This window comes from Eumetopias jubatus, unplaced genomic scaffold (assembly GCF_037043125.1).
Source record: "Eumetopias jubatus isolate StellerSeaLion01/CBP00866 unplaced genomic scaffold, mEumJub1_p1.0 scaffold_1, whole genome shotgun sequence".
NCBI lineage: Eukaryota > Metazoa > Chordata > Mammalia > Carnivora > Otariidae > Eumetopias > Eumetopias jubatus.
In genome coordinates this window covers 151763025-151789240 of record NW_028274807.1, presented here as the reverse complement: position 1 = coordinate 151789240, position 26216 = coordinate 151763025, and the positions used below count along the sequence as shown (strand labels likewise).

Here is a 26216-nt window from a genome sequence, read left to right as displayed (position 1 = left end):
ATTTATTATTGCAAAATTCAATATCATGCACATAAAACATAGTCCACGGGGTTGATTTGCAAGAGCAGTACTGTTACAAAAGAGTACACATCTATTTAGCATAGGGCATTTAGAGTCATTAGGTTTTATATCATAAAAACCATGTTTTTCATTTCCAGTAGGCTCTTGGAAGACAGTAACATATGCAATGAGACCTATAAGAAAAGACAGCTCTTTCGGTTGGTATGGTTTACTTTTTTAAAACTGTGTTTTCAGATTATGTGGCAGAATCAATGTTAAATATAAGTGTATTAGTGTAAAATATCTGTTCATAAAATAAATATGTTTGGTTATATCTTTGTAAAGCTTGTTACAGAGCTGGTACTGAAGCCATACTGGATAATGTGAGATATGGGACCAGGAAATTACTGCTTGGTATATAATCCTTTCAGGTTCTTCCTCTGATTTTCCGTTTTTGGTGGGTTTTTTGTTTTTGTTTTTGTTTTCCCCTCAAAGGTTAACTTTGGCAGTACACTGATTTAAGATTCAACTTTGGTGAATTACACCAAGTTAAAATTTCTCTGATAGTTTGCAATTACATATACATGCCTGATACTGGAAAAAAACACCAATGATAACTCCATTTGAGTAGTTGATTTTTAGCCACTACTATCCATCATAATATTTCAAATATGTTTTTCAAGCAAAGATTTTATTTCTAAGGGAAGGTACAGGATTGCTTCCAATTATAATGAATTACTTAAATCAAGATCTGTGTAAGATAAAGAGAATGGATGTATATGTATTTTTTATATATTAATATTGTATATTTTAAGTTATATACTAGGCCGGAAGCTCCATCAAAGCAGAGGGACCATACCCATGTTGTCACTACCCTATTAAATATACCTCTAATATTATTATAGGGCAAAAGGGATATACAGCATTATCAATGTACTCGATATGTAATGCATATATTTAATATGTTACTGCTCCGATGAATATTAGGATTCATCTCTGTTGTAGGAGAGAGAAAACGTATTCATTTACAAATAAAACCTCTTGCCCACTTAGAAGGAAGAAAAGACTAAGGAAAAAAATAAATGGATTGTGTGCTCAGAAAGTATTTTTTTGTAGTAAATGTGAATTTAGGACCTCATCATTAGAAAAGTTGGATTAATTTGTTCCCTTTACACTTGGCAGAAATAAAAAGATTTTTAAAAAAATGTCCTTCACTTTTCTAGATTGAACTACATAGTCTAATGCCTTCCCCTTTATTGATAGACCATTTATTATCACACTTGTAGATTAAAATGATAACTCTGCATTGTTCCTTTGAAAATCCAGAGAAGAACAAGAAGAATTTATCAGTACTCCTGTACTCACACCAGATCTGGTTTGCTTAGGCCAATAAATATATGAAATGTGGGTTCTTGCCCCTCTAGGCCAATTGGTTTCACATAGCTCCAAATTTGGTCCCTAGCCAGAGTTACCATCTACTCAGATCAGTCATTACAAATATGAGTGCCATCACCCACTGAGTCACCAAGCACAGAGACTCAGGAAGATGACTTAGCACAAAGACATCCACACAATAGTAAAAGCAACTCAAAGTGTACATCATATCTAACTTGATAAAACAAAAGTACCATGTACAGACATGAAGGAAAATAAATGTTAGTTATATTAATCAGCACAGAAACAGAACTTCAAGTATGTGCTTTATGACTACTCTGGGATCAAATTCTCATTACATGCACAAGGACCAACTCCTCTTGATGACCAGACACCTCATTACCATTGTCTTCCTGGTTTCTGGTAGGAAGGGACCAAGACTGGGCTTAGGAGGGATAGGAAGGCATTTGTGGTTATGTTCATCTATGAGGTCTATGATTCTACATACAAATAGATATGAAATTCAATTCTGGACCTCACTTTGCCAGTGCTAAGGTGAATAATCAGTAGATAGAGCTATAAAATACTGTTTCAGTGTATAAATAGAGATCCATAAATCAGAATTAGATGCATTATTATGAATCTCATTAATGCTAACTCTAAAGCAGCAACTTAAATTCCCTCTTTTGGGAATTTTGAGAGCTCTTGACTTTGGGAGGCTGATTTGAACGGGTGGAGAGTAGAGGTAGAAGAAGTCAAGGAAATCTTAGGTTGCCTTATCGGCCAAGGGTGTGGCACAAGTCTAAAGGAGTTACCCATCGCCAGGGTGAAGCCTGCAAACTCCAGCACACTAGTTTGCACCCAGGAATAGTGGTGGAAACTGCTTTGCAGACAGGTCAGCCACACTGGCATTTCCTCCCATGGAGGTGCAGGGGGCATAGGGAGAGGGAAACTCAAGCAGAGTTCATGATGATCACCTGCATAGGGAGAGCTTCCTTCTGAGGCATCTTGTATGCTGAGGCTAAGGACTACCCCAAATCTTTTCCTATACGCAATATTCCCCATTAGCTCCAAGTGAGACTATTATCACATCCCTGGGGCATTCACAGTGGCTAAATAATGATTTTGCCAAGCTTTGTCAAAGACGGGTCAAATAAATCAGAATTAAATGTGAAAAGAGTAAAGGTGAATTTGGTACTTGAAAGGAAAACAATCAGGAATCGAACACCATACCCTTGAAGAGGATGGGTTTTTTCCCTCTACCCCCACCTCCTCTGGCTTTCTTGAATTTCAAAGGAGTTTTAAGAACTCAAGCCATCTGACCATTGGTGAGTGTGTGATACTTTCTACTCACAATCTGGTCTTTTTTTAGTTCCTCCTTCCAAACCCAGCCATCCTGAGGTGCTAACAGAGAGACTATAAGAAAACATTGATGCAGGACAGCAGGGCACTGAGTGCTTGTTGTTTTATGAGTTTTCTGTCCTCCCCTCATTTTACAAAGTTCCTATCACAGATGAGCCATTTCATTTTTATTATCTCTTGGATCCATTTACCTTCTTAAGTTCTCATAAAACAAAAGAAAAGTTTATTAGGTAAAGTTGAAACAAAAGCAAAAATTTTCTGTGTACCTTCTGTACAATTTTGTTGGTGAGTGTTTCGATCAGATGCACACACTCCTAACATCTCTGCGGTCTATTTTTGTCTTTAGAAGACTATCTATTAACAAAACTAATGACCACATCTGTGAGATCTGGATCAACACTTGAGCATGTCACATTGTTTAGTGATAATGAAATTACGGGTTCTATCTCTTGCCAATGATTTATGCCCCCTTTACTTACTTACAATCCATGAAAATCTTAGAGTATTTTAATCATGTCTTATTTCCAACTGCAGGAAAAGCTTTGAAAATATTCACTAAGTTCCTCTTTAAGTAGATTGGAAACCAATGAAAATGCAAATTTCATCAACTTTCTCTATAAAACACATGTAATTTTGTGTTCTACTTAGAGATATTCTGGAGTCTTCAGAAAGCATGTCTGCCTATTGGATCTCTTCCCGTACATTCACTCTTTCTCAATTTGGATTTTGAACCAGTGTGTTCTTTCACCTATGGAGCTTTGTTATTTCCATTGATCCCCTTGGAAAGTTTCCTGTCAGTGTAGTGTTTATACTGGTGTTGTTATTATCACAAGTTTTTCTATGTGAAAAGGATTAAAAGACACTTTCCTCTGCCCATGAAGGTTAAACTCATCGGGCAAAACTCTCACCCTAGGTCAACAGAGTAATTTCCGTGATTTCTGTGCTGACTGCCAAAGCCTTAATGAATTCAGATAGACATCTCATCAAGTTAGAAAATAATAAATGGCTTCACTGCCTCTGTGTGCATTTTCTCACGGTCCATTATTTAACACTAAAGGGACAGACAAACTTGTCTTCAGTGGGAGTTGCCTTCAGAATCATTCAAGATCATAATTGGTCCCAAACCTTGATTCATTTTTTTACTTGGGTCAGGAGAATTTATCCTCCTCTCCTCTCCATAAGAGAAGTTAACAACTATATTTTATACCATGTTTTTTCTACTTGTTTCTCCTTCACTGGCAGAGGGATGGTTTGACATTTCTAGGTTTGGTTTTTCTGTTTGTAAACATGACATTAAATGTGGTATGTTATCTGTCTGCCCATCAACGAGCTATCTGCGGTACAGTTTGTGAGGCAACGGGCTTAATGGAAAGGGTTGCAAGAAGGGTCTTGTGTGAACGGCTCTTCCAAGAAAGGTCCCCCTCTAGATCCATACCTCTCGTGAAATGTAACACTGTCCCTGTACATCTTTCCGATGGCTGTGCTCCAGGGGCAACAGAGATGGCTCAGGGAGAACATCCGGGAGTCGACAGAGCAGCTCGGAGAATGAGCTCAAGTGGTCGGACCACCAGAGGGCCTGGAGCAGCACAGACTCTGACAGTTCCAACCGCAATCTCAAGCCTACCATGACCAAGACGGCAAGTTTCGGGGGCATCACGGTGCTGACCAGGGGTGACAGCACATCCAGTACCAGGAGTACCGGGAAATTGTCCAAAGCAGGTAGTTAGTACTGAATGGGTTTATGTCCTGATGTATTTCCTAGATTCCACCCAACCCATACAGTCATTATCCCCTCTGGCTTCCAGTTAATTAATGATGATGATATTAATTGCTGGGATACCTGGGAAGTCAGAAGTGCAATGAAAATACCAACCCTGTCTCTTCCTAGCTGTGTGCCTAGGTCAAATTACCAACCTCTCTAATCTTCGGTTTCCTTATCTGTTGTCAACCTAAAATTGTCAGGAGGCAATAATTGACCAAGAGCATTTATTTGGGATCAAAGCATTGCAATTCAGGGTACACAGATATGGGTAACAACCTAAATGGTGCCCCACTTGGGAGCAAAATCAGGGGTTTTTAAAGCAAGAAGGGAATGCTTGTATATGTTGTTTACAAAGAATTTTTGATTGGCGTTGGCGGTACAACTCTGATTTTGATTGAATATAATTGGTTTCAAAGGTTATCCCTAAGCCGCCTCTTACTGTAGCATGTTGTAGGTGTTTGAGCTGAGTCCTTGGTGTTTTTGCAGTTTGGCCCGGTTCAAAAGTTCATGGTTCTACAGGTGAGGACGTGTCAAACACCCATCTCCTTAGTGGCCTCCTGACTCCATTTGAAAACCTCTTGACATAAGCGCCCCATGTCATTTCAACTTTCACACTATGAAATGTAGGTTGTAATAGAATATGACGTTACCCCCCACCACCGCCCTAGCAAACTATTGTATGTTAAATTTCAACTATTTATATACAAATGGTTACCAAGGCACCTGCACAAGGTAACTATTTAACAAAAGCTAGCTATTGTTTTTAATTTAATACTATGATCAGTTTCTTAAAACCACACTGTAAGGTAATTATAATATTAATAGTTTTGGCTGCTGCTTTGGCATGCTGTTAGTCTGATTGTGGGCAAGTTATTTAACCGATTTGTGTCTTGGTTTCCTCATCTGAGAAATGGGAATAATTGTATAATTAGGGACCTAATTATACAATAGGGACCTAATAATAATATAGGGACCTATATTGCAAGGTTATTTCAAGACTAAAAGAGTTAATATACACAAAGCAATTAGAATAATACCTGGCAGGTTATAAGCCCTCAATAAACACGAGTTCATGTTTATTTTTATTACAGCCACAGGGAAAGTGAGCCTCAGAAAGGCTTAGAGTTCCAAGTAGCCAGGTGCAGGTATCTCTTTTTTTTAACCTTGTGTTTTTCTTCTAAGTGAATAGTGATCTTTTGAGGTAGGTAGTTCAAGTTTGCATGGACAGTCTTTGGGAGGTGAGCACTAATGAGAACCATGATCTGGAAACAACTTTAAACTGATGGAAACTTTAATACCATTAAAGGAGGTTCATATGAGTCCAAAAAATCCCCATCATGGTCTGCCATCTCTAGCTCCTCCGTCTCCAAAATCCCTCATCATTGTTTTCAAATTATTTTCAAATGTTCTCAATCAAAGTATCTCTTAGAATCCCAGGAAGGTAACAGATGACCCTTCAGTAGTTCTCCATGAATTCAGTGTGTGGTGATAATTTGTAATGTTTCTGTTTGGTTTGGGTTTTGCCTCAGAAGTTCGGAGCTAGGGTGGGGGTCGAGAGCTGTGATTCAGTGACACACCCTGGGTGTTGGACACACTGGGGATGCATTCACAGACCTGGGGTTGTAGGGAAGGGACGGGGATGGTGAATGGCCAACACTGACCAGAGATTAGACATGGGTTGTCCTAATTTGAGAATACTTTCCTATTCAAGCTTCACACTCACACTAGGGGGCACTCTTTGTGAAATCTAGGCTTATTATGCTAATGGTTTAAGATAATTATGTTGTTGAAAATGCTCCTAAGAAATTATCTCGTGTTTTCCTACACAGGCAGAAAACTAATAGCATTTAGTCACAGCCACTACTATATATATACATATTTCCTTCTCCTTGGAAAGATTCAGGTGGGCTCACCCTGCCTTCTGCCCTCTGTCGTATCACCAATTGGTGAATTCTTGATGTCTTACTCTAATTAATTGCTCTTATATCCCACTATTGCAGCAACTGAAGTCAAGAAAACCCAGTGTGGTACACTTGAGCTCTTGTAAACTAAGAAAGGTTAAATAGCTTTAAATCTCCTTAAAATGCAGAAACTAAGGACCTTAAATGGTACACTTAAAAATTCCAGCACACCAAAAGAGCTCTTAAGATTTTTAAATTAATCGTCATTGTCCATACACCCACCCCCCAATCACTTCCAAAGAAAAGCTCTTTGGAAACATTTAAAACACTTCAAGAATGCTAAAATGCCATGTTCTTTGAAGAATGATTAGAAATTTAAGTGCTTCAGACATTTTTTTCCCTTTTAATCTAAGTGTCTCCTTTTGAAAGCTTGTCAAGGTGCAGGAACGGAAAGCAAAAAAAAAAAAAAAAAAAAGAAGAAGAAGAAAAAAAAATTAAAGGCGATCAAGATAGAATGTCAAAACAAGCTTACAATTTCCCAAGATGGTTTTATGAAGCAAAGCTGTCAATTTTGCTGTCATGGCTCTTCAGAACAGCACAAGTTTTCAATTTTTTGCCTCATTATTCTCAGTGGAATTGCAAACTCTTTTTTTGACCTTTCAGAAACCAAGCCTGGAGTTGTGACATTTAAGTTACTCTTCTCCTCCTCTAATTGCATAGGTTTGAGCTTTAAATAGATAATGATGAGACTTTCTCCAGGTGGGGACATGCTTTCCTACATTTTGGAAGGAGCTTATTGCTGAAGTCTGAATGCAGAAGCTCATGCTCTGAAGGCCTGGGCTGTCTTTCCCTTAACATATCCCTGACACCGAGCTTAGTGACGGTCACCTACCAGATGTCCAGCACACGGCTCCAGGGGTAGATGATGTCATTTTGTCACAACATCCTCCTCGTGGAGAGGACAGGAACTGTGCTTGTACCATAACCTCCGCTGCTTCTTGGTCGCAGCTATGAGGTTGGGAAATGAGCATGACATCTCTTTCTTTCCACCCTGGTCAAAGGACACTGCTTTACTATCATCCTCTCTCCATCTCCAGAGCAGGGGTTCTCGACTGTAGGTGCGTCAGAATCACCTGAAGGATTTGTAAAATCACAGATTGCTTGTTTTCAAACCATGCTTTGAGAACAAATGCTCTGGAGAAATAAGATATCCTTATGTTTTGTTTTAGTAATTTTACATGGCATGGTATTTTGTTTTTGGGATCCAAGCATATTCTTGTTGTTGTCACCTTCTTGTCTACATTCCAGAGTATTTTTGGAGCCAATGCAAGACACCTCATCTCTCCACCACTTCCTCTTCTTTGTGTTTATTTTCATTACAGTGCTAATGCATCCTGGATGTTCTCTTTCTCCTTGTAATTTCAGAAGCTTTAGGTCATTATATTGAATTTTCTGACCCCTGAATCTGGAAATATTTTCTTGAATTATTAATTCAGGGAAAAATACTTATGGTTCCGGGTCCTTATAAAAGAAGAATTGCATCAGACAAGATAAACAGACAAGGAAGGTTCTATTCATAACTATGGCAATAAGGGTCAAGACTATTGCAATAGGGGTGAAAGACTGAACTCATCCTTGCACTAACAACTTACAGGGGAGTTTGAAGCGCTGTAGTGAATCACTGGAAAAGCACTGGAGAAAGGTGGACAGGTGGTTGGTGAATTCAACTAAGTCATCTTCGCTGACTGGTGCTTATCAAAGTCAGTCTTCTTTCTACCCTTCCACAGAAACTGGGAGACAAGGGCACTAGTTCTCTTGATTGTTACATTTCAAAGAGATGGTTCCTGAATCCTCAAGAAAGATATACCTGGGTTAAGAGGCTAGTGGAAGATTTACACCATAAAGGGGCAGAAATGCTCTAAGAAAAAGGAGGTAGAGGGAAGCTCCTCTGGAAGAAACCCATCTAAAGTTTGGTCAAGCTGAGAAAAACTTTAAGGCCATCATCCTGATAGCTACTCACAATTTAGTGTGGTGACTTATATTTTACAAAAGAGGATACTAAGGTCGAAAGAAGTAGTCAGTTTAGGGGTGCCTGGGTAATGCAGTCAGTTAAGCATCCGACTCTTGGTTTCATTCAGGTAGTGATCTCAGGGTCATGGGATCAAGCCCCACGTCAGGCTCTGGGCTCAGCACAGTCTGCTTGAGTTTCTCTCTCCCTCTGCTTCTCCCCTCCACAATCTCTCTCTCTCTCTCTCAAATAAATAAATCAATCTAAAAAAAAAAAAAAGAAGTAATCACTTCCTGAAGAAAACACAGCTAGTCAGTGGCAGAACAAGAACTAAAACTCAGAATGCTTCCTCCCTGGGGAGTAGGGAGCTCCAAGGAAATCTGCCCACACCCCTCCTCTCTGCCCAGTCAGTTTTCCATTTTGTTCTGCCTTACAATCTTTTACACAACCTTTCCCCCCCATTTTCCCCTTTTCCTTTATCCTGTCTCTCTTGGGTGTTCACCAGAGTCCCCCATCAGGCACCCTGAAGTCTTGTCCCTACACCTTCCCCTCAGGGTCCAGATTCCACTCCTAAGCATCTGACTTGGGGCAGCATTGACTTCCTATGCTATATCTCCTAGAACTTGGCACAGTCCTGGTCAGGGCCCCAGCCCTACCTACATGTCACTCTGGAGTAAGGCGTGGCCCGTGTGCTCCTGTTGCCTGGGTTTGAATGCAGACTCTGCCACACATGAAGTATGCTTGGGAAATTTACTTAACATCTCTGAGGATCAGTTCTCATTTTCAAAATGAGGTTGCTGTGAAAATGAAACTAGGTAATTCACATAGTGATTAGCACAGTGCTTGTCACATAGACATACTGTTTAAATATTTGCCATTGTTAATATTCAAGTCCCTGAGAAAAGGAGACTGGACACACTTTAACTCTCAGCACCCAAAGCAGTAAAGTTCTCAAATATCAATTTCACTTTTTTTAATTTTTTGAACACTTCTAATCCTGTGCCTTTTATTACCATCGCTAGCATCCATTTTTGATCAAGAACTTCAGTAACACTGGCTGTGTGCACAGCATAGACTGATGTTTACAGGCTGTTCAAAGCTGGTTGTAAGCCAGCCAAAAAGGCCAGTTACTAACCTTGGCTTCATGGTGGTTGCTGAGCTATCCCCCCAAAGAGGGTTCACTGTCTCCATCTTTGCAAGTGTTGAGAGTTTAAGCTAAATCCGTCTCCTTTCTATCCTTTTAACCTGTGGAAACAGATTCTTTACATTGTCTTTGCACCGCATTCTCATTGTTCTTGTTGAAGGTGCTGCTTTTCTCCTGTTGATAGAAGGACATGATATTGCACATCAGTGATTAATAGCCAACTTCTGAAAGCCAAAAAGAAAAAACACTCTGGATTTTCTTGTGGCACATCAGCTGTGTGCATCCATACCCTCTCCTAACCCCCCCTCCCCTTGCCAGCACCAGCTGACACCTCAAATTACTCAGGACATGCCGCCTTAGTCCCAACCCTTTCCTGCTGTCTGACCCCTCAGCCTGGAGGTGGGCTGAACCTATTTTGTATGAACTTCAGCGTTTGGAGGCAGAAGGTTTTGTTATTGTTTATTGCTCTTGCTGTTGTTCTTTCTGCACTAGTGTCAAACTTGGACTGTAGCATCGAATCACATGGGGCAAGTTCACAAACACACCCTGCAGTTTGCCCTGGGGTTGCAACCTTGGGGACATCATGCCAGGATGCACTCTCAAAACGACTCTTAGCATTTTCAGATCTCCTTTTAGATTCTTTATTTTTCCCCCATACATTACTCAGAATCCATCAGCATTCTAAACTTGTTAGATGATGCATCCTGAATTAACTTATAACTTTATCATTATTAATAATCAAGACGTGGGAGAAGAAGAGAAGGTTCCCAACTGAGAACACTGGTGGCAGTCCATGGCATACGTATATGCTTGCTTTCAGGAAGCAGTGTTGGGTCACAGTTAAACCTAGATCAGTCTGCCTAGCTCACATCCCACTCTGTCACTAGCTGTATGAGTCGGCTTTAGTTATCGAACATCTCTATCCTTCAACTTCCCTATCTGTACAGCCAGTAATAGTACTTATTAGTACAGTGTGTCCAGGTGCTCACACATACTAAGTGCTCAATAAATATCACTGTCTTCCTTCTCGAAAACTATGTCCTCCTCTAAATTCTCTCCGATGGCCCCTCTTCTCTGCAATTACATGCCGTATTCCTATCACTCATTTTTAAAGGTCTCCAATTTAATTCAAGGGCACATTTTAGAATCTTGAAAACAATGTTAACTCTTCCTTATATATGGTTTCCCTTTAATGACACAGAGGAATGCATTTTTAATGACATAAATCGATAGTTGTGAGCTAATAAATAATTTTAAAAATTTCTTGTACTATATGATATCGTCCAAATCATCTGTTAGTTAGAATTCACTGATATAGAAATGGGGCTTGGTGCATTTTCTCTTCAATGCTCTGGTTAATATTCAGTGCCCAGAACAGCCGTGGTCAAGGGTGCCAGAGCTCCTTGACTCTGGTCATGGTGAAGGGCAGGTAATGCCTAATGGACGTGGGAGATACCAGGTGTTTCCTTGTCCACAGTGGAGGGAGAGGGAGATGGTTGGGCTAGAGTCCACCTTGTAATCCAGTTACCTACATGTTTGCAAAATACACAGTCCACAATCCTCCCCATTATTTTACTCTTCTGTGTCGTCTAAAGGATGATCCAGCATTCTATGAAGGCCAAGCCCTTCTTTGTCTGCCTCTTGGACATATTAGTAAGATTTCTGTGACTATGTGAAATACGCGCCTTAAGCACTCACAGTAGGAGTGACCCAGTTCTTCTACTCACCTCTGAGGGGAAAAGATTATTTCTGGCCATGCCTCTTCAAAATGCAGCTTTATGGATGTTGGAAAACCAGTACCTTAGAGCCATGCCATCCATGATCAGCACATTCTAGGACTCCTTCTTAAACTGCAGTCTCTTTAATATCCACCTGGCATTTTATTCTCCTACCTCCAGTAAGACAGCCCTCTGGCTTTAATTACTCAGGGTGATGGGCATCTCCAGACATGGAGTCCGAAGCTTTAGGGTACCATTTACCAAGGTACCACCCTACGGGCATGTGAGAGGCTGAAAGAGAGTGCTCATTCTTAACCTCTCTTGTCCCAGGAAATGGACACATCTGAAAAATATGTAGCAGATATCTCAATAAAATGTGAGCCCCAAATATTGCTCTGGTCCTGCAGCACTCACCTCGCATGGTTTAAGGATGGATTATGTAAACTAGGCATTTAGATCCAGAGCTCTCTGTGTTGGATGATTTTCTGATCCTTTTCTTCTGTGGCAGGTTCTGAGTCTAACAGCAGCACAGGCTCCTCGGGGTCTCTGCCCCGCACCCACGCACCCCTGCAGGGCACGCCCCTGGCTGCGGGCGTGGCCGCTGGCTCTCCGGGCTGTGTGCCCTATCCAGAGGGTGGAGCAGGGGGCCAGGCAGCCCCCAGCACCAGCTACATCCTCCTTCCACTGGAGGCTGCGACAGGCATCCCGCCCGGAAGCATCCTTCTCAATCCGCACACAGGTTAGTTCCTTACCTCTGCTATGGCAGGGACTCAAGATCAGAGTTCTGTTCTTGTGTTTGAGCTTATAAATTCGTCAGCAAGTTTTCTTAAAATTCCTGAGCAGGAGAGCTAGGTGCATGAACCATTGTGTAGGGTCTTGATTTGGGAAGAGAAGATCTATAGCTGTAATCTCTATCTCTATGTTGATAGCAATATTGATATGTAGTGATAAATATAGGTTCTTCCCAGAAATATCCACTTTTTCCTCTGTCCTCTTTGTGTTGACCATGGTGTGTCTCAGGTATTCCTGGGAGCTAAGACCAGAGACCGTAAAGTGATGATCTGGGAAATACTAATTAAGATACTGTGTTTCGCAGACTAAATCCCGGCTTAGCCTCTTATTATGTCAAAAGTGTTTTTGCATCCAAGATATTTCACAAACTTGAAATATCAATTGGGACACATAGCAGATTCTTACCTAGAGGGGCGCCTGGGTGGCTCAGTTGTTAAGCGTCTGCCTTCGACTCAGGTCATGATCCCAGGGTCCTGGGATCAAACCCCGCATCGGGCTCCCTGCTCCGCGGGAAGCCTGCTTCTCCCTCTCCCACTCCCCCTGTTTGTGTTCCCTCTCTCGCTGTGTCTCTTGCTATCAAATAAATAAATAAAATCTTTAAAAAAAAAAGATTCTTACCGATAGAAGTTGCTCTTTTGCCTTAGAATTTCACCCAGTTCCACTTGGGGAATAAGGAATAGCAGTGACAAATAGGACATAGGGAACAAATTCTTATGTATTTTAGGGATCCTAGGACTAGACTGGTTTTGATGAGGTTTGGAAAATTGGTAACTTCAATGATGATTATTTTTTCCATGATCAATGGTTCTTTATTTTTTAATTTCTCTAGTGGTCAGTTAACTTCCACACTGATTCCAAAGAACCAAGGGCATTGGGCAAATAGACTGACAAGCATCTGCCTCATAGGGGAAACTTCTCAACCAGGGGGAATTGTGCCCATGCCTCCAAGGCCATTTTGCAATATCCACCGACATTTTGATTATCGTGACTGAGAGAGGAAGGAGCTGCTACTGGCATCTAAGAAGGTAGAGGCCAGACATGCTGCTAAACATCCTACAATGCACAGGACAGCCCCTTCCAACAGAGAATTACCCAGCCCAAAATATCAGTAGTGCTATGGCTGGGAAACCCTCAGTTAGAAGGCTTGACATTGACTAGTTGCCTCTTTGGAAGCCTTTATAAGTAATTGGAAAAAAAATTGAATTATCTCAAAAAATGTCTGTGGTTTGGTTTCAACGATTCCAGAGTATTTCTGTGATTAGCTAAACTTGAAAAAGCAAAAGTGAATGAGAATCTCATAAAAGCAATCTGACTCAATCTTTTCACGTATATAGCACTACTAGTAATTAGGAAATTCAGAGAAACATGAGAATGATAGTAAAATAGTTACTTGAATAATTGCCACATTTTCATGAAAACATATGGCACATTCTCAAGGCAGGGTGTTTGATGGAGACATTTTGAAAATGCCATAAGCTTGAGGGAAAAGAAGGCATAATCATTTTATTGAAAACCATTTGAAAGCTTTCAGAAGAGATACTTCTAAGGAGAATATTAGATTGCTTTTATTTTATTTGGATCATTGGAAGCACTAAAAGGAAATTAAAAGAAAACCAGGATTATAGTCATTACTCTGGGCACTGATCGAAGTATGGTCTGACTCCGTTGGCTTAAATCCCTTCACTTCTAATTGAGATGGAGGGCTTGCTGACAAGAGCACACACGGGCATTAGTTTTGAGTCATTTGTTTTAAGCAAAATTGCCGTGTTTCAAAAAAGCTCAACAGAGTATTTTTTAGGGTATAATGAAGAAATGTTATTTGTAATGATATAATGGTTATGCATGTGTTATGTGTATATTATCATGTATAATCTTGCTTATAGAAAAAGAAAGAAAGTGATTTTTGGTGTCAAGTCCCAATTTCTTATGTATCAGATCCAGTCATTTAGAGCTGTTACCAAAATATCTCCTTTGAAAAAGGATCCTAACCGAGGAAAAGGATCTAATCACACTGTCGAGTAGCTTCTCTGTATGCACCTCTCTGATCTGACAAATGCTTGACATTAAAATATCCCAAGACCAGAAGGAAAATATATTAATATATTGTATACCATGGTTGAGTGGTAGGATCGAAGGGGAATGATGTTTCTTCTTTCCTAGAATGTGTTTATTTTTGTAAACTGAAAATATGCATGTGTGTGTGTGTACAGATCCATCATGTATTCAGATATATATGTGTGTGTGTGTGTGTGTGTGTGTGTGTGTGTCTATGGTGTGTATGTGTGCATGTCTCTCTGTCTGTCTATCCAACCATCTATTTATTTAATCTCCTATGATTCTACTATTGAAACTGGAAATTTGCCTCCTTTGGATTGGAACTCATCTTTCTCTGTCATTGTTGTGAACTCCTGAAATCCACACCTCTCCCCTTCATTAAATGTGCGGTAGAAATTCTTTGGGGTTAGGAACCAATGGCATATGACTAGTTTACTTCTTGTGTGAATAGCCCTTGGGATTCATTTCCTTGTTACCAGCTCATTTATAAGTTCCTTGTGGGAAGGGGCCATTCTTGGCTATTTTTTTACTTTACTAGAGTGGATAACAAAGTAGTCTTAGGCACTGTGCTCAAAAATTACATAGTATTGAAATAATATCTACTACTCATTATATGTTGATGTGCATAGTAGAACAGTTTTATCTAATATATTTGAGATTGTGGTTCATGTATGAAACTATGATAAAATACCTGTCTTTTATTTTTTTTTATTTCAGTATAGTTGGCGCACAGTGTTATATTAGTTTCAGGTATGCAACATAGTGATTCAACTTCTCTGCCTGTTATGCTGGGCTCACCACAGTGTAGCTCCTATCTGTCACCATACAGTACAATTACAGTATCAATGATTAGATTCCCTCTGCTGTGTATTTTATTCCTATGACTTACTCATTCCATAGCTGCAAGCCTGTACCTCCCATTCTGCTTCCCCCATTTTGCCCATCCCTTCATCCCCCCTCCTCTGGCAATCACCAGTTTGTTTTCTGTATTTATAGGTCTGATTCTGCTTTTTGTCTGTTTATTCATAAAGTATCTATCTTAAGCAGACAGAAGACAAGCAATAATTTGAGAATACCAAGGTGCCTGCCAGTCATGTCTACCAAATGAAACAAAAATGAAACTTCCTTTGTGGGCACAATTGACTTGCCTCTTCCTAAGTACCAAATATTTGGCAACCTGAAACCAACCCACCCACATATCTTCTCGCAGTTCCCCAAATGCGATCACATTTTATTTTGTCTGGCCTTAGACTCTGCTCTCAGCCAGTCTGTTTCTAACTCAAGACCTCTGGCCTATCCTTTCTTTGCTTTTCAGGCATCTAGATGAGTGAGCTGCTGCAGAGGCTCTTTTTCAAAGTTATCCCCGTATAATGTATTCATCCTCACAAGGCAAGCCTGGGTTTGACTCTTGAGTTTGATCTTCTTCCTGCTGTCTTGGACTTGGCCTCCTTTTAGAAATTTTTAGCAGAAAGCTCATCTTTGTTTGGCTATTTTCTTTCAATTTAGAGCTATCCAGAGATGCCAACAGGCATTAACATCCCCCAAGTACTCATTAATCCCCATATCTCTTGTTTTGCCATTTCGCTTTGCCTTCATCTGGCACAAATTCACAAGTGAGTGATGTAAGGGCATGCCATCGGCTGGGACTTTGCTTTGAGCAGCCTTTTAGGGCTCATCTCTTTGAAATACTCCTGATGGATCCTCCTAACACTACACTTTGTATTTTTCACAGGCCTTCTGGCATCTATTCTACTTCTTTCTTATTTTTTTCCACCTCTTTCTTAAATGTACCATGAAGATTTTGTGTGTGACATGGCCCTCAACGTATCTTTGTGAGATCTGAATTGACCTTTGTCTATCCATAATCAGCAGCATCCTTATGATTTGATTGATCACCTTCTAAGGACTAGGAAAGGAAAAATCTCTTTTTCTCATGCCCTCTCTATCTTTTTTAATAAATACCCTTCTGCCAAATACATGGCAGAAATGCTTTGGTATTAGAAACCAAGAGCATTTGATTACTTTGTTTCTAGTATGAATTGCCCTTGGGTTCATTTCCTCATTACCAGGGTATTTATAAGCTCTTTGTGGGGAGGGATCAGACTCAGGTTTTTTGTTTTTGTTTTTGTTTTGCATCTCCGGAATGGATAACCAAGTCTTAGTCTTCATGCAAGGCTCAATAATTATATAATAGTAAAATTATATCTACTGCACAGAATGCCTGGGTGGCGCAGGTGCTTAGTATCCAACTCTTGGTTTCCACTCAGGTTGTGATCTCAGGGTCCTAAGATCAAGGCCCACGTCGGGCTCTGCCCTCAGAAGGGAGGCTGCTTAAGACTTTCCCTCTCCCTCTGCTCCTCCCTGCCACTCGCTCTCTCTAAAATAAATAAATAAAATCTTTAAAAAAATAATATCTACTGCACATTATTCATGTTGATGTGGAGAGTGGAGAGGTTTTCCATCTAAGGCCATGTATTGAGGGGAATGAGCACTCGGCCAGCTTGTGGCAGCCCGACTTTCCTGCACCCTTTACCTGTGCCAGCACACATGCCAGGGCCTGCCAGGCATGCTCGCACAGTTCTGGACATGAAAACCTCTTTTAAGCTGGATGGTCCTAGGCCAACTGTCTCTCCTTCCCCTTCGGTCTTCAGCAGCTGTCATTCAAACTAATTGCCCATATCCAGTTGTAATTGCATCTGGACTGGCAGAAATGGCAGCATCTAGAGAGGCCAGCGTTGCCTGACTTGAAAACCAATAGTCGCCTGTCCTAAGTCTCTTAGGAAATCATGTAATCATGTCTGTTCCCTTCCCTGGCATATCCATCTTACTTGTTTCAGTCTCTCAGGTCTTTCCACCCCTCCTTAGTGAGTATAAAAGCAGTCTTCTATTCTCTCTCTTCTCTTCCAGAAGAACCTGCCACCTCTCTCTACCTAAGGGAGTTCTGAGTACTTTTCATATGCAATTATATGGAAACCTTTCTTTTGCCTGCTTCATAGCACATTAATAATATTTCACACAGAGGATCTAAAATTTATCAAAAAGGACATTTGAATAATTTGTGGTTATGTTTCTCACCCCAATTATGGTCCGTTTTTTACGTTACCTTACTTCTCACTGGGATAAATTGGAAGTCATAGGAAATATAGTAAAGATCATTTTATTTTTACTTTCCGTCTTTGGGGAGAAAAAAATGGGTTGCAGATTTTAAATCCAGAAGAAAGTTATTTTTTTAAAAAAAGTATTTAAAACAATTAAATGTATCTAAAATTAAATGACAGTGATAGGAAAACAAGTGCCTATGAAGAACATTAACATTTTTTTTAAATACCTCTAAATTTAGTCATTGTTCTCTGACTATAATTCTGGCACATTTGCTTTTCCATCACAGCACATTGTGATTGGTTATGAAACTGTTGTCAGAACTTCCTTAGTTCATGAATATGCAGCATTTAAGGGTTTCACGTTGCACACACACAAGTATATTTGGGCTGAAAATGTGGGGTAATGATGGGTACACTAGGGTCCCATTACAGTTCCTAACGGGCCTGAAATTAAGTCCTGGGAACAATTGGTTTGGCTTCACTACAACCCCACTGTTTGCATTCCAAACCTACTCTAAAATATTTTCTCACGGGTAATTTGTCAAACACACATACCTGGCCTGTAGCCTTGGCAGGTATTTGAATGTATGAACCCCTGTGTGAACACTATCTGGAAGGAGACATAGGACATGACTAGTCTCCCAGGAGGCTCCCTCCTGCCCCCTGAGAGGTCCCACTTTTCTGACTTCCATTACCATTAAGTTCTGCCTGACCTTGAAGGTATTAGAAATGTAGTTGCACGTTTCCCTAATGGCTGCCCTTTGGGGACTGGTTTCTTTCACTTGGTGTATATTGGCTAATTATTTCCCATTTTGTAACAGTCTGTTCTTGTTGGATACCACACATTTTTTTTTTCTCCCCACTAGAATACTATTTCGTTTGGGTCAGTTTTTTTTTTTTATCTTCATTCTAACCTGTTGTGTTTTGTTGCTAATTTTCCGCATATCACTGGTGATCTTTGGTTGTTTTTCATATATGTTATTAATGAAAAGGGCTGTTTTCCTCAACCATCACATGCTCTCATGAACCCCATATACCAGAACTATGTGAGGGGAGGCTTTCAGCTATGTGCTTGGGAGGAACTTAGCAAGCTGCCTCTGATATCCCCTTAATGCAAATCAGCATATTCTGATTCTTCTCATTCTTTACCTGCCAGTCCTGGCTGTGATTCCACCTTAAAACATGTCCCCCACCCCTCCTGACTTCTCGCGTGTTAATGATTTTCAGTTATGATTGGACTTTTGTCATCAGACCTTGTTGTAGCACGTACACCTTGTGTAAACTTGGATACTCCACTGAAGTTATTTGGTGTGATGGGAAGTGAATGGACTTTGGCGTCACTCTGACCAGGGCCATTTCCTGACTCTCGCGTACTGATTTGGCCTTTCTGAGTGAGTTGCTTGGTCCATGCGGGCACTAATGTTTTTGTCTCTAAAGTGGGATGAGATCGCATGTCGGTGGGGTCCCTGGAAGAGCTGAGCTGTGTGTGTAAGGTGCCCGCCACACTGGAACTTGATTGGTTCTCCTTTTCTTTCCCTCCTCTTTCCCTCGCTTCCATCTGCCTCTCCTTTGGCTCCTTCCTTTTTCCTGTGACTTCTGGTGGGCCTTCATTGCGTCCTGTGCGACATAGGGAGATGATACTGTCCTTCCTCCCAGAGTCATGCTGGGGATCCGATGATACTATTTTGTAAACCATAAAATATTCCTCAAATAATAGTAATAACAATAGCGAGCCATGCCATCATTTCAAAAGGCAAAACAATGTATATTTGCTTCACCATCAGGAGATGATGCTGTGATGCTTATATTATGCATCATCTTCAAAATCTGAACCCCTGCGTGCTCCTTGTTGTGTCTGTTTAGAGAAGCGAGCATGTGGATGTGGTATGTTCTGTTGTGTGTGTATCGGGAGCACTGATCGCCATTCCGAGTTGGCAACAAGCCGAGTGGAAGAAAAACAAATGTATTGGTAAATAATATGTAAGCCAGGGTAGCCGGAATTCTGTAAAGGGAAGGCAGCCCTATCTCTCAGTGTGTGCGATCTTGCTGATAATGGCGAGGTGCAGGCGGCAAACACACGGTTTCGTGAAGATTGCTTCTCCACAGGCCTTCTCCACTGGGCGCCACTGTGCACAGACGCGCTTAGCTTTAGCGAATCTCCCTGAAGGCAGTGGATTTATTCGTTGCTTCTTAAATTGCTCTGGGCTTGCACCGTTAGCTAGCTTAAGCAGATAGGTCATAAACAGGAAAGTCTTCATGGTGGTGAAGGTTCTGCTGTCCTAGATTTCCACCTCCCTGCCCCTTTACCTTGGGTTACTTGTTGCATATCTATCAGTATGGTTCTTCCTGCTAAAGGCGAGACCGAGGAGCTCACCTGAACCCAGCTCCGATTCCATTGCAGGCCAGCCCTTTGTGAATCCTGACGGAACCCCTGCAATATACAACCCCCCCACCAGCCAGCAGCCCCTGCGAGGCTCGATGATGGCGCAGTCCCAGCCGCCACCGCAGCAACAGCCTTCTCCTCAGCCACCCCAGCCACATATGGCCGGTCCGCTGGTCACTCAGGTAGAAGCTGGTGGGAAGGCGGGGAGGGGAGGTGTTCCCAGGCAAAGGCTGCGGAGTTCTCAGAGCAGCGACTGGTGCCTTAGGAGGAGGTGATACTTTTCACTGGGGCCACTTCCACCCACTCATATGTAAGACCTGGCAGCCTAGAGCCCTTGATGGCAGGTTGATAAGATTTCATCTGGATGCTCAAATTTAGATAGACGTGAATGCCCCATCCAATGATTTGCATGGTGAGCACACTGCGCTAGGGAAAACGAATGCCAAGTTGTCTCTGAGGCCTAGATGCTACTTCTAAGGCATCACGGAGCCTGACTGAGAGACTGAATCCATAACCTCAACCAAGCTTTCATATCATCCTGCTCACTCATTCCCAGCACAGACCAAGGACTCATGTCTGCAAAGGGATAGTACTGAATGCTTCATCAATTGGAAGAACAGATATCAGTCCATTCTGAGGTGGCCTGCCTGTTCTTCAAGAAATGTAGAGTGGTCCTCCCTTCCTAGAGCAACACTTGGAAATAGCCACAGAAATCTGTAGTGTTCCCAGGAGGTTGCCAGAGTGAACCTCATTTGTAATTTTTTCCCTTACTTCTCAGTCCCTGTGCAGTATCTTTAGACCCAGTGGATTTGACTAACAACAATGACATGAAAAGTATCGCAGTGACTTCTGAAGGCAGTGTTCACTCTGAGCAAACATGCCTCCTGCAAGGCTGGCTGGCTGTGCTCTGCCTGGCATTGACTTCCCGTCGGTGGCTGGTTCCCCTCTCTGGAGGGCACTGAGCCAAGAGGACCTGTAGGGTGGTGTAGGTGGTGTGCTTCCAATAAGCCAACCTTCCTGTGGGATTTCTGCCCCCCAGTGCTTCCCCGTTACCTGATCAGCTTTTTCTTTCCTCCAGTCGGTGCAGGGGCTGCAGGCTTCCTCCCAGTCAGTGCAATACCCAGCGGTCTCTTTTCCTCCCCAGCATCTCCTGCCTGTGTCTCCAACTCAACAGTTCCCCATGGTACCGTATTCCATGTGTGCAACCTTTCCCCTGGGAGAGCATGTCCACCAGTTTTATTACTTTCCTGTGCAGGGCTGGCTGATGCTGGGTGGGTGCCCCGGGCTGACTGTGAGGGGGCATGAGTTGGGGTCTCATTCCAGAACGTTGCACCCCATCTCCAAAATAATGGTTGCCATTCTGTCATCTGCTCCACGCTTGCTGATTCTGCAATTGGGTACCCTTTTAAGAATTTACTGGCTAAGCAGGGATTGAATGCCCCGAGAGTTCGAAGTCAGAAACAGAGAGATGTGAACTCAGCGTGATGGCTTGGGAAACAGCTTAAAGTTAGTTGAGGTGGTCATCACTCTGTGCTACTAATGTGGGGGGTTCCCCTAGCTCCCTGATCCCCCACTCTCCCTTCCTTTCCCCACAATGAACTAGGTCCTTTTGGACATCGAGAAGGAGCATCGCCCCGAAATTTCAGTCCAGGCCAGTAAAAAATACTCCCCAATATATCATGACACCATGATGGCTCCATCTCTGTAGCAGCTGTGGGTGATGGTGAATACAACCACTTCTGCCTCTCTCCAGAAGGCAGAGACTGTGGTTACTTCTGGGAAGCCCTGCTGACCTTTCAGGACCAAGGACACCAAGCCCTCCTTGTCTCAGCACCATCCCGAGGATCTCAAACCCTTGGTGAAAAAATAATGATTTGTTTCCATTGGAAGAGGGAGATTCGGTCAAATTGTTTACCATCTCTGATCCTCCAGATGATTAAAATCTTATTATGTTCTCTTGTTGTTCTGGACAGAGAATTCCTTTCAGTTATTGTTTCCAATTGGTACGCCCTCCCTTGCCCACAGTAACAAGAGTGTGGCCTGTGCCTGCCTCTGTGTGCCTCTCCCGTTACTAGGCTGCTCTTGCTAATTTCCTCTTTGTTTCTGGGCAGAGAGACGATGTGGCGACACAGTTCACCCAGATGAACCTGAGCCGGCAATCCTCAGGAGAGACTCCTGAGCCCCCATCTGGTCCTGTCTACCCGCCGTCTCTCATGGCACAGCCAACCCAACAGCCAAGCTACGTCATTGCCTCTACAGGCCAGCAGCTCCCTACGGGGGGGTTCTCAGGCTCTGGACCTCCCATCTCCCAGCAAGTCCTCCAGGCCCCTCCCTCACCACAGGGATTTGTGCAACAGCCTCCACCTGCACAGGTGAGTGTGCTTTTCCTCACACCTGTGACCTATAGCTTGTTCGCTGGCTGTTTTGACATCTACATTTCCACGTAAAATATCACCAGGTCAACCTGGTGTGGCTCTTTCTGGTCCATATTGATATTCCCCACCTCCAGAACCTGATCTGTCCTATTCAGCAGTTGTGCAAAGCCGTGGGGCTCAGAAAGTAAGTTGAATGAAACTGACCCAACTTCCCATGATACAGTGCGGGGAGTGTCCCATTTTCCAGGCTGCTGGTACGGGAGCCACGCAGGAAAGCATTCCCTCCCATGCAACGTCCTGCTCACTGGATTGCCTAGAAAGGGAAAGTAGGAAGGAAGAAGAGAGCCTGCTCCTGGGGGACTTTCAACTCTCCCCTGCTGCTGCTTGGGAAATGTGTTCTTTCCTTAAGCATTTTCTGGAGCTAATCTGGGCTCCAGGCAGGAGCTCCTCTAGGAATATAAAGGAGGAAGCTAAAGGGGACATCCACTGTCCTTTCCTCTCCCTAGGGGGAAGCAGAGCTCCTGCGTGCTCTCATGGGTAGTCATTAATCATATTTAATTGACTTGAGCATGTAAGACACCACAGATCACTGATTTTTACTGTCTTCGCAAAGACTGATTATCTGTTACTGTTCACCACCAAACATCTCTGGTGCTCTCCTGGGTATCCCTTGCAGAATATTGCAAGTGATTACTGTCAAGATGTAAAATGCACGGAGGCATTTTCTGGTCCATTTTCAAGGCACACATATCCCGAGCAAATTCCATCCTAATTAAGAAATATTGCATTGGATGAGCTGTTTAAAGTACGGTGTCACCTTTGTATTATTTGTTTCACTGCCTTAACATCTTGAATAAATTATTTTCTTTTTGAGCCATGCAAAACTCTTCACCATGAAATGATTTTCATTCAGTTGTTCATTTTATTTTGAATGATTAATTAATTGTTCATCTTCGGTTGTCTTCTCTGCAATATCTCTTGACCAGTAGGATTTAAGGAGATGTGAAAAAATAATTTTAAGTTACAGGAGAAATGACTTCATTGATGTATTAATTATTTTAGTAATAAATTAAATACTTAAAGTTTAATTAATGAGGAAAATAGTGTAGCTCTTTTACCCTAAACAGCATCTAAGTGTTTCTTACCCATTTCTGCTATCAAGAAGAAGAGTTGGCAGGATATTTAATTGAAGAATTTTTTTGAAAGACTTTAAAAAAAAAGTCTTCCTTGATGAATGAATTTCAGTATTAGTGCACTGCAGGAGCACAGACAACTCAGAACCCCTGGTGTGTCTGCAACAGACACTTCTTCAAAAGATTTAGAAATAGAAAGGGAGGAGAGTAGAAAAACAAAACAGATGTTCAAGGTTCCTGGTCAGTCTGGGCATGCATGAACTTCTTATGTATAAGATATAACCCACTGTGAGTTTCAATTTAGTAAACATTTTAAACCTTGATTATTCAACTATAGAACAATGAAAAGAACTTGAGGTACAGTCCATGGGCATATGGAAATAAATGAAATGTATGCAGAAAGTGAACCTAATATTTAATAACCTTGAAGTCAGTTTTGTCTGCCATGTTATGTAAGCCTTTTGAACACCCCCTGGAAGGTGAGGCAAGAAACACATGCACAAGGCAAAGAGGGACTTGAAGAAGTTGGTGGGAGAAGAGATTTTTTTTTAATATGGCTTCTTCTTTTTTCTCGTTTATTGCTTTCCTCTCCTAATCTACTCATATTTTGGTTTTCCATGCCTTAAAATATACATAGTTGTTGAAAAATAAACATTTTCTCCTCTCGGGAGCTATCCTTATTCTTTTCTCCCTTCCAACCTTGCATTTGGATCCTTTGATGACTCCTCTTAGCCCCACTCAGCACCTTCCTCCATGGGGGGGGATGAGGAAGAGCCAAGTGCCCATGCCCCGTTTCCTTCATATGACTGGGAGATGTAAGTGCTAAGAGCTGGCTGATGCTCTGCCTGAGAGAGGTACTAAATGGAGGTGACCAAACCTCTAGCACAGCCTGGCAGGGTATCAAAGGAGGTAGGGTGGGAGAAAAATACAAGAACAAACCAGGACAACTGAGTACTAAAAATTGAGGCTCTCCTTCAAGAGGTTATACTTTCATCCAAACCATTAGTGCTCATGAGGGAATTTTTAAATGTTTGAACTCTGTCCCTCATCCCTAAAGGTATTTTCATGTTTCATATTGAATGTGAGAGAAAAGACCAAGGATTGTGTAACATATTTAGTAGCTTCCATTGAATCAAGTCACAGATTTTCCTAAGGGAACAAACTGTTTATTCTTCCTAAAGGACATAGAAATATAAGGCTCATGAATAAATTCCATAATAGTTGTTCTTGTTCTTAATTTTAGGAAGCATCTGATGTATAATGGTAGTAATCTTTAATAGCGTCATGATTTGCCAGAGCATAGCTAAAACCTGTTATTACTCTAGGATTCTTTGGGTTTTTATTGTTATAAATTGCCTTACAAAAAAAAGGGAGAAAAAAAATCACTATAAACAAAATGTACAATCAGTTATTTGCCAAATACTGACCCGCGTTCACTCAAGACTCGTTCAGTCTCTTACCCTTGGAAATCCATATTGCCAGACAGAATTAGAATTCATAACAATTCCAGGGGGTTGCAGAACCACAGCTCAACACACTCTAAGTTATCTTTTGTCCCTATGTTATGCTAAGTCAAGAAAACATGATACATGTGTTTCAATAGCAAGATTGAAATAAAAAAGTGTTTCCTATTTGACATGATCAAATCAGAAAATAAAATCACCATTGAAATCACCATTCTCAAATATAAGTGGCTTGTAATTTTATTCTGTGTATGTGATACTTACTTGTAGGCTGGTCCTAGTGTACCTCAGTTTACACTTTCAAGAAGATGATAGAAGAATGGTGAGGAGATGAAAAATTATTCAAGATCAGTAAGAGAGCAGCCTTAAAATAAATGAACTGAGGCAGGCAATGTCCAAATCAAGAGACATTTGATTGGAATCTTATTGGAAGTAATTAGAATATTTTCTGCTATTCCCAGTCATTAGAAAGTGACACTAGGTGACATAAACATTATTTTAAATATATTTTCTTTTTTCAGATTGAACATAAATTCTTTTGGATACTGGCTCTGTGCCAATCACTCTGCCAAGTGCTTTGATAGACTTGACCATATTTCGTAATTCCAACCCCTGCTTCTTATAGGCTAGAGATTAGTAGTTTTCACATCTCACTTGTGTTTCCATTAGGAAAACAATTTGTTAGATATAATAATTATAATTATATATAATTATATAATAATTATAATTATATATTAATTATATATAATTAAATATATATAACTATAATATAATATATAATATAATATATATAATATAATTATAATATAATAATACAATAATTAAATTAAATAATTAAAACTACCATAAACTTTTTGTTGTGGTAGATGACTGTTTCATTCCCCCCCAATTTTTTAAAGATTATATTTATTTATTTATTTGAGAGAGAGAGAGAGTAAGCGATGGGGAGAGAGCCCAAGCCTGGGGAGTGGGGCAGAGGGAGAAGCAGACTCCCCACTGAGCAGGGAGTCTGATGGTGGACTTGATCCCAGGTCCCTGGGATCATGACCTGAGCTAAAGTCAAACGCTTAACCACCTGAGCCACCCAGGTGCCCCTGTTTCATTCACTCTTGTTTCATTTGAAAACACAAAAATTCAGCAACTACAGCAGAACTCAATAGGGATGGTTCAGCTCTGGTTTATATGGTAATGGCTCAGGCAGCTTGACTGGGGCTGGAACATCTAAGATGGCCTCGCTCCCATGCCTAGAATGTCGGCATAGCCTGTCCAGTGGGGTGCCGGTCTTCTCCACATGGCCTCTTTCTCCAGCAGGATGGCCTGGACTTCTTTTCCCGGTGGCTGGGTGCCCCTCCTGTGTGAGCAGAAGTGCAAGTCTTCTTACGGACCTGGCTTGCAAGTCTCAGAGTCGCCATTTCTGCCTCATGACATTGGTCAAAGCAAGTCACAGAGCCAGACCAGATTCAAGGACTTGGGGAATCGATTTCACATCTGCATGAGAAGAGTAGCATGCACACACATAGGCCAGGGTGAAGTGTTTGGTGGCCATCTTTACAATCTACTACAATCGTAGTATGTCATAAGATGACCACATATTTTATGTTAAAAAGTGTTACTTCGTACACATTTCTCATTCCCTGTGGTTGTT

General features: G+C 41.5%; 1 protein-coding gene across 16 annotated transcripts in view; it reads left to right on the top strand.

Moving 5' to 3' along the window:
- Positions 1–26216, top strand: part of ARPP21 (cAMP regulated phosphoprotein 21) — a 109616-nt gene that overhangs the window by 33584 nt on the left and 49816 nt on the right. For 4 of the 16 annotated variants that reach the window (XM_088021482.1, XM_088021475.1, XM_088021471.1 and 1 more), the window contains 5 exons: positions 4226–4455; positions 11778–12008; positions 19619–19782; positions 20679–20783; positions 21712–21972. In XM_088021482.1, coding sequence (XP_087877608.1) covers positions 4226–4455; positions 11778–12008; positions 19619–19782; positions 20679–20783; positions 21712–21972 — 991 coding nt within the window. Of the gene's footprint in view, positions 1–158; positions 219–4225; positions 4459–11777; positions 12009–19618; positions 19783–20678; positions 20784–21711; positions 21973–26216 lie in introns of all 16 variants that reach the window. The other 12 variants (XM_088021466.1, XM_088021450.1, XM_028107120.2 and 9 more) reach the window with 9 other exon arrangements.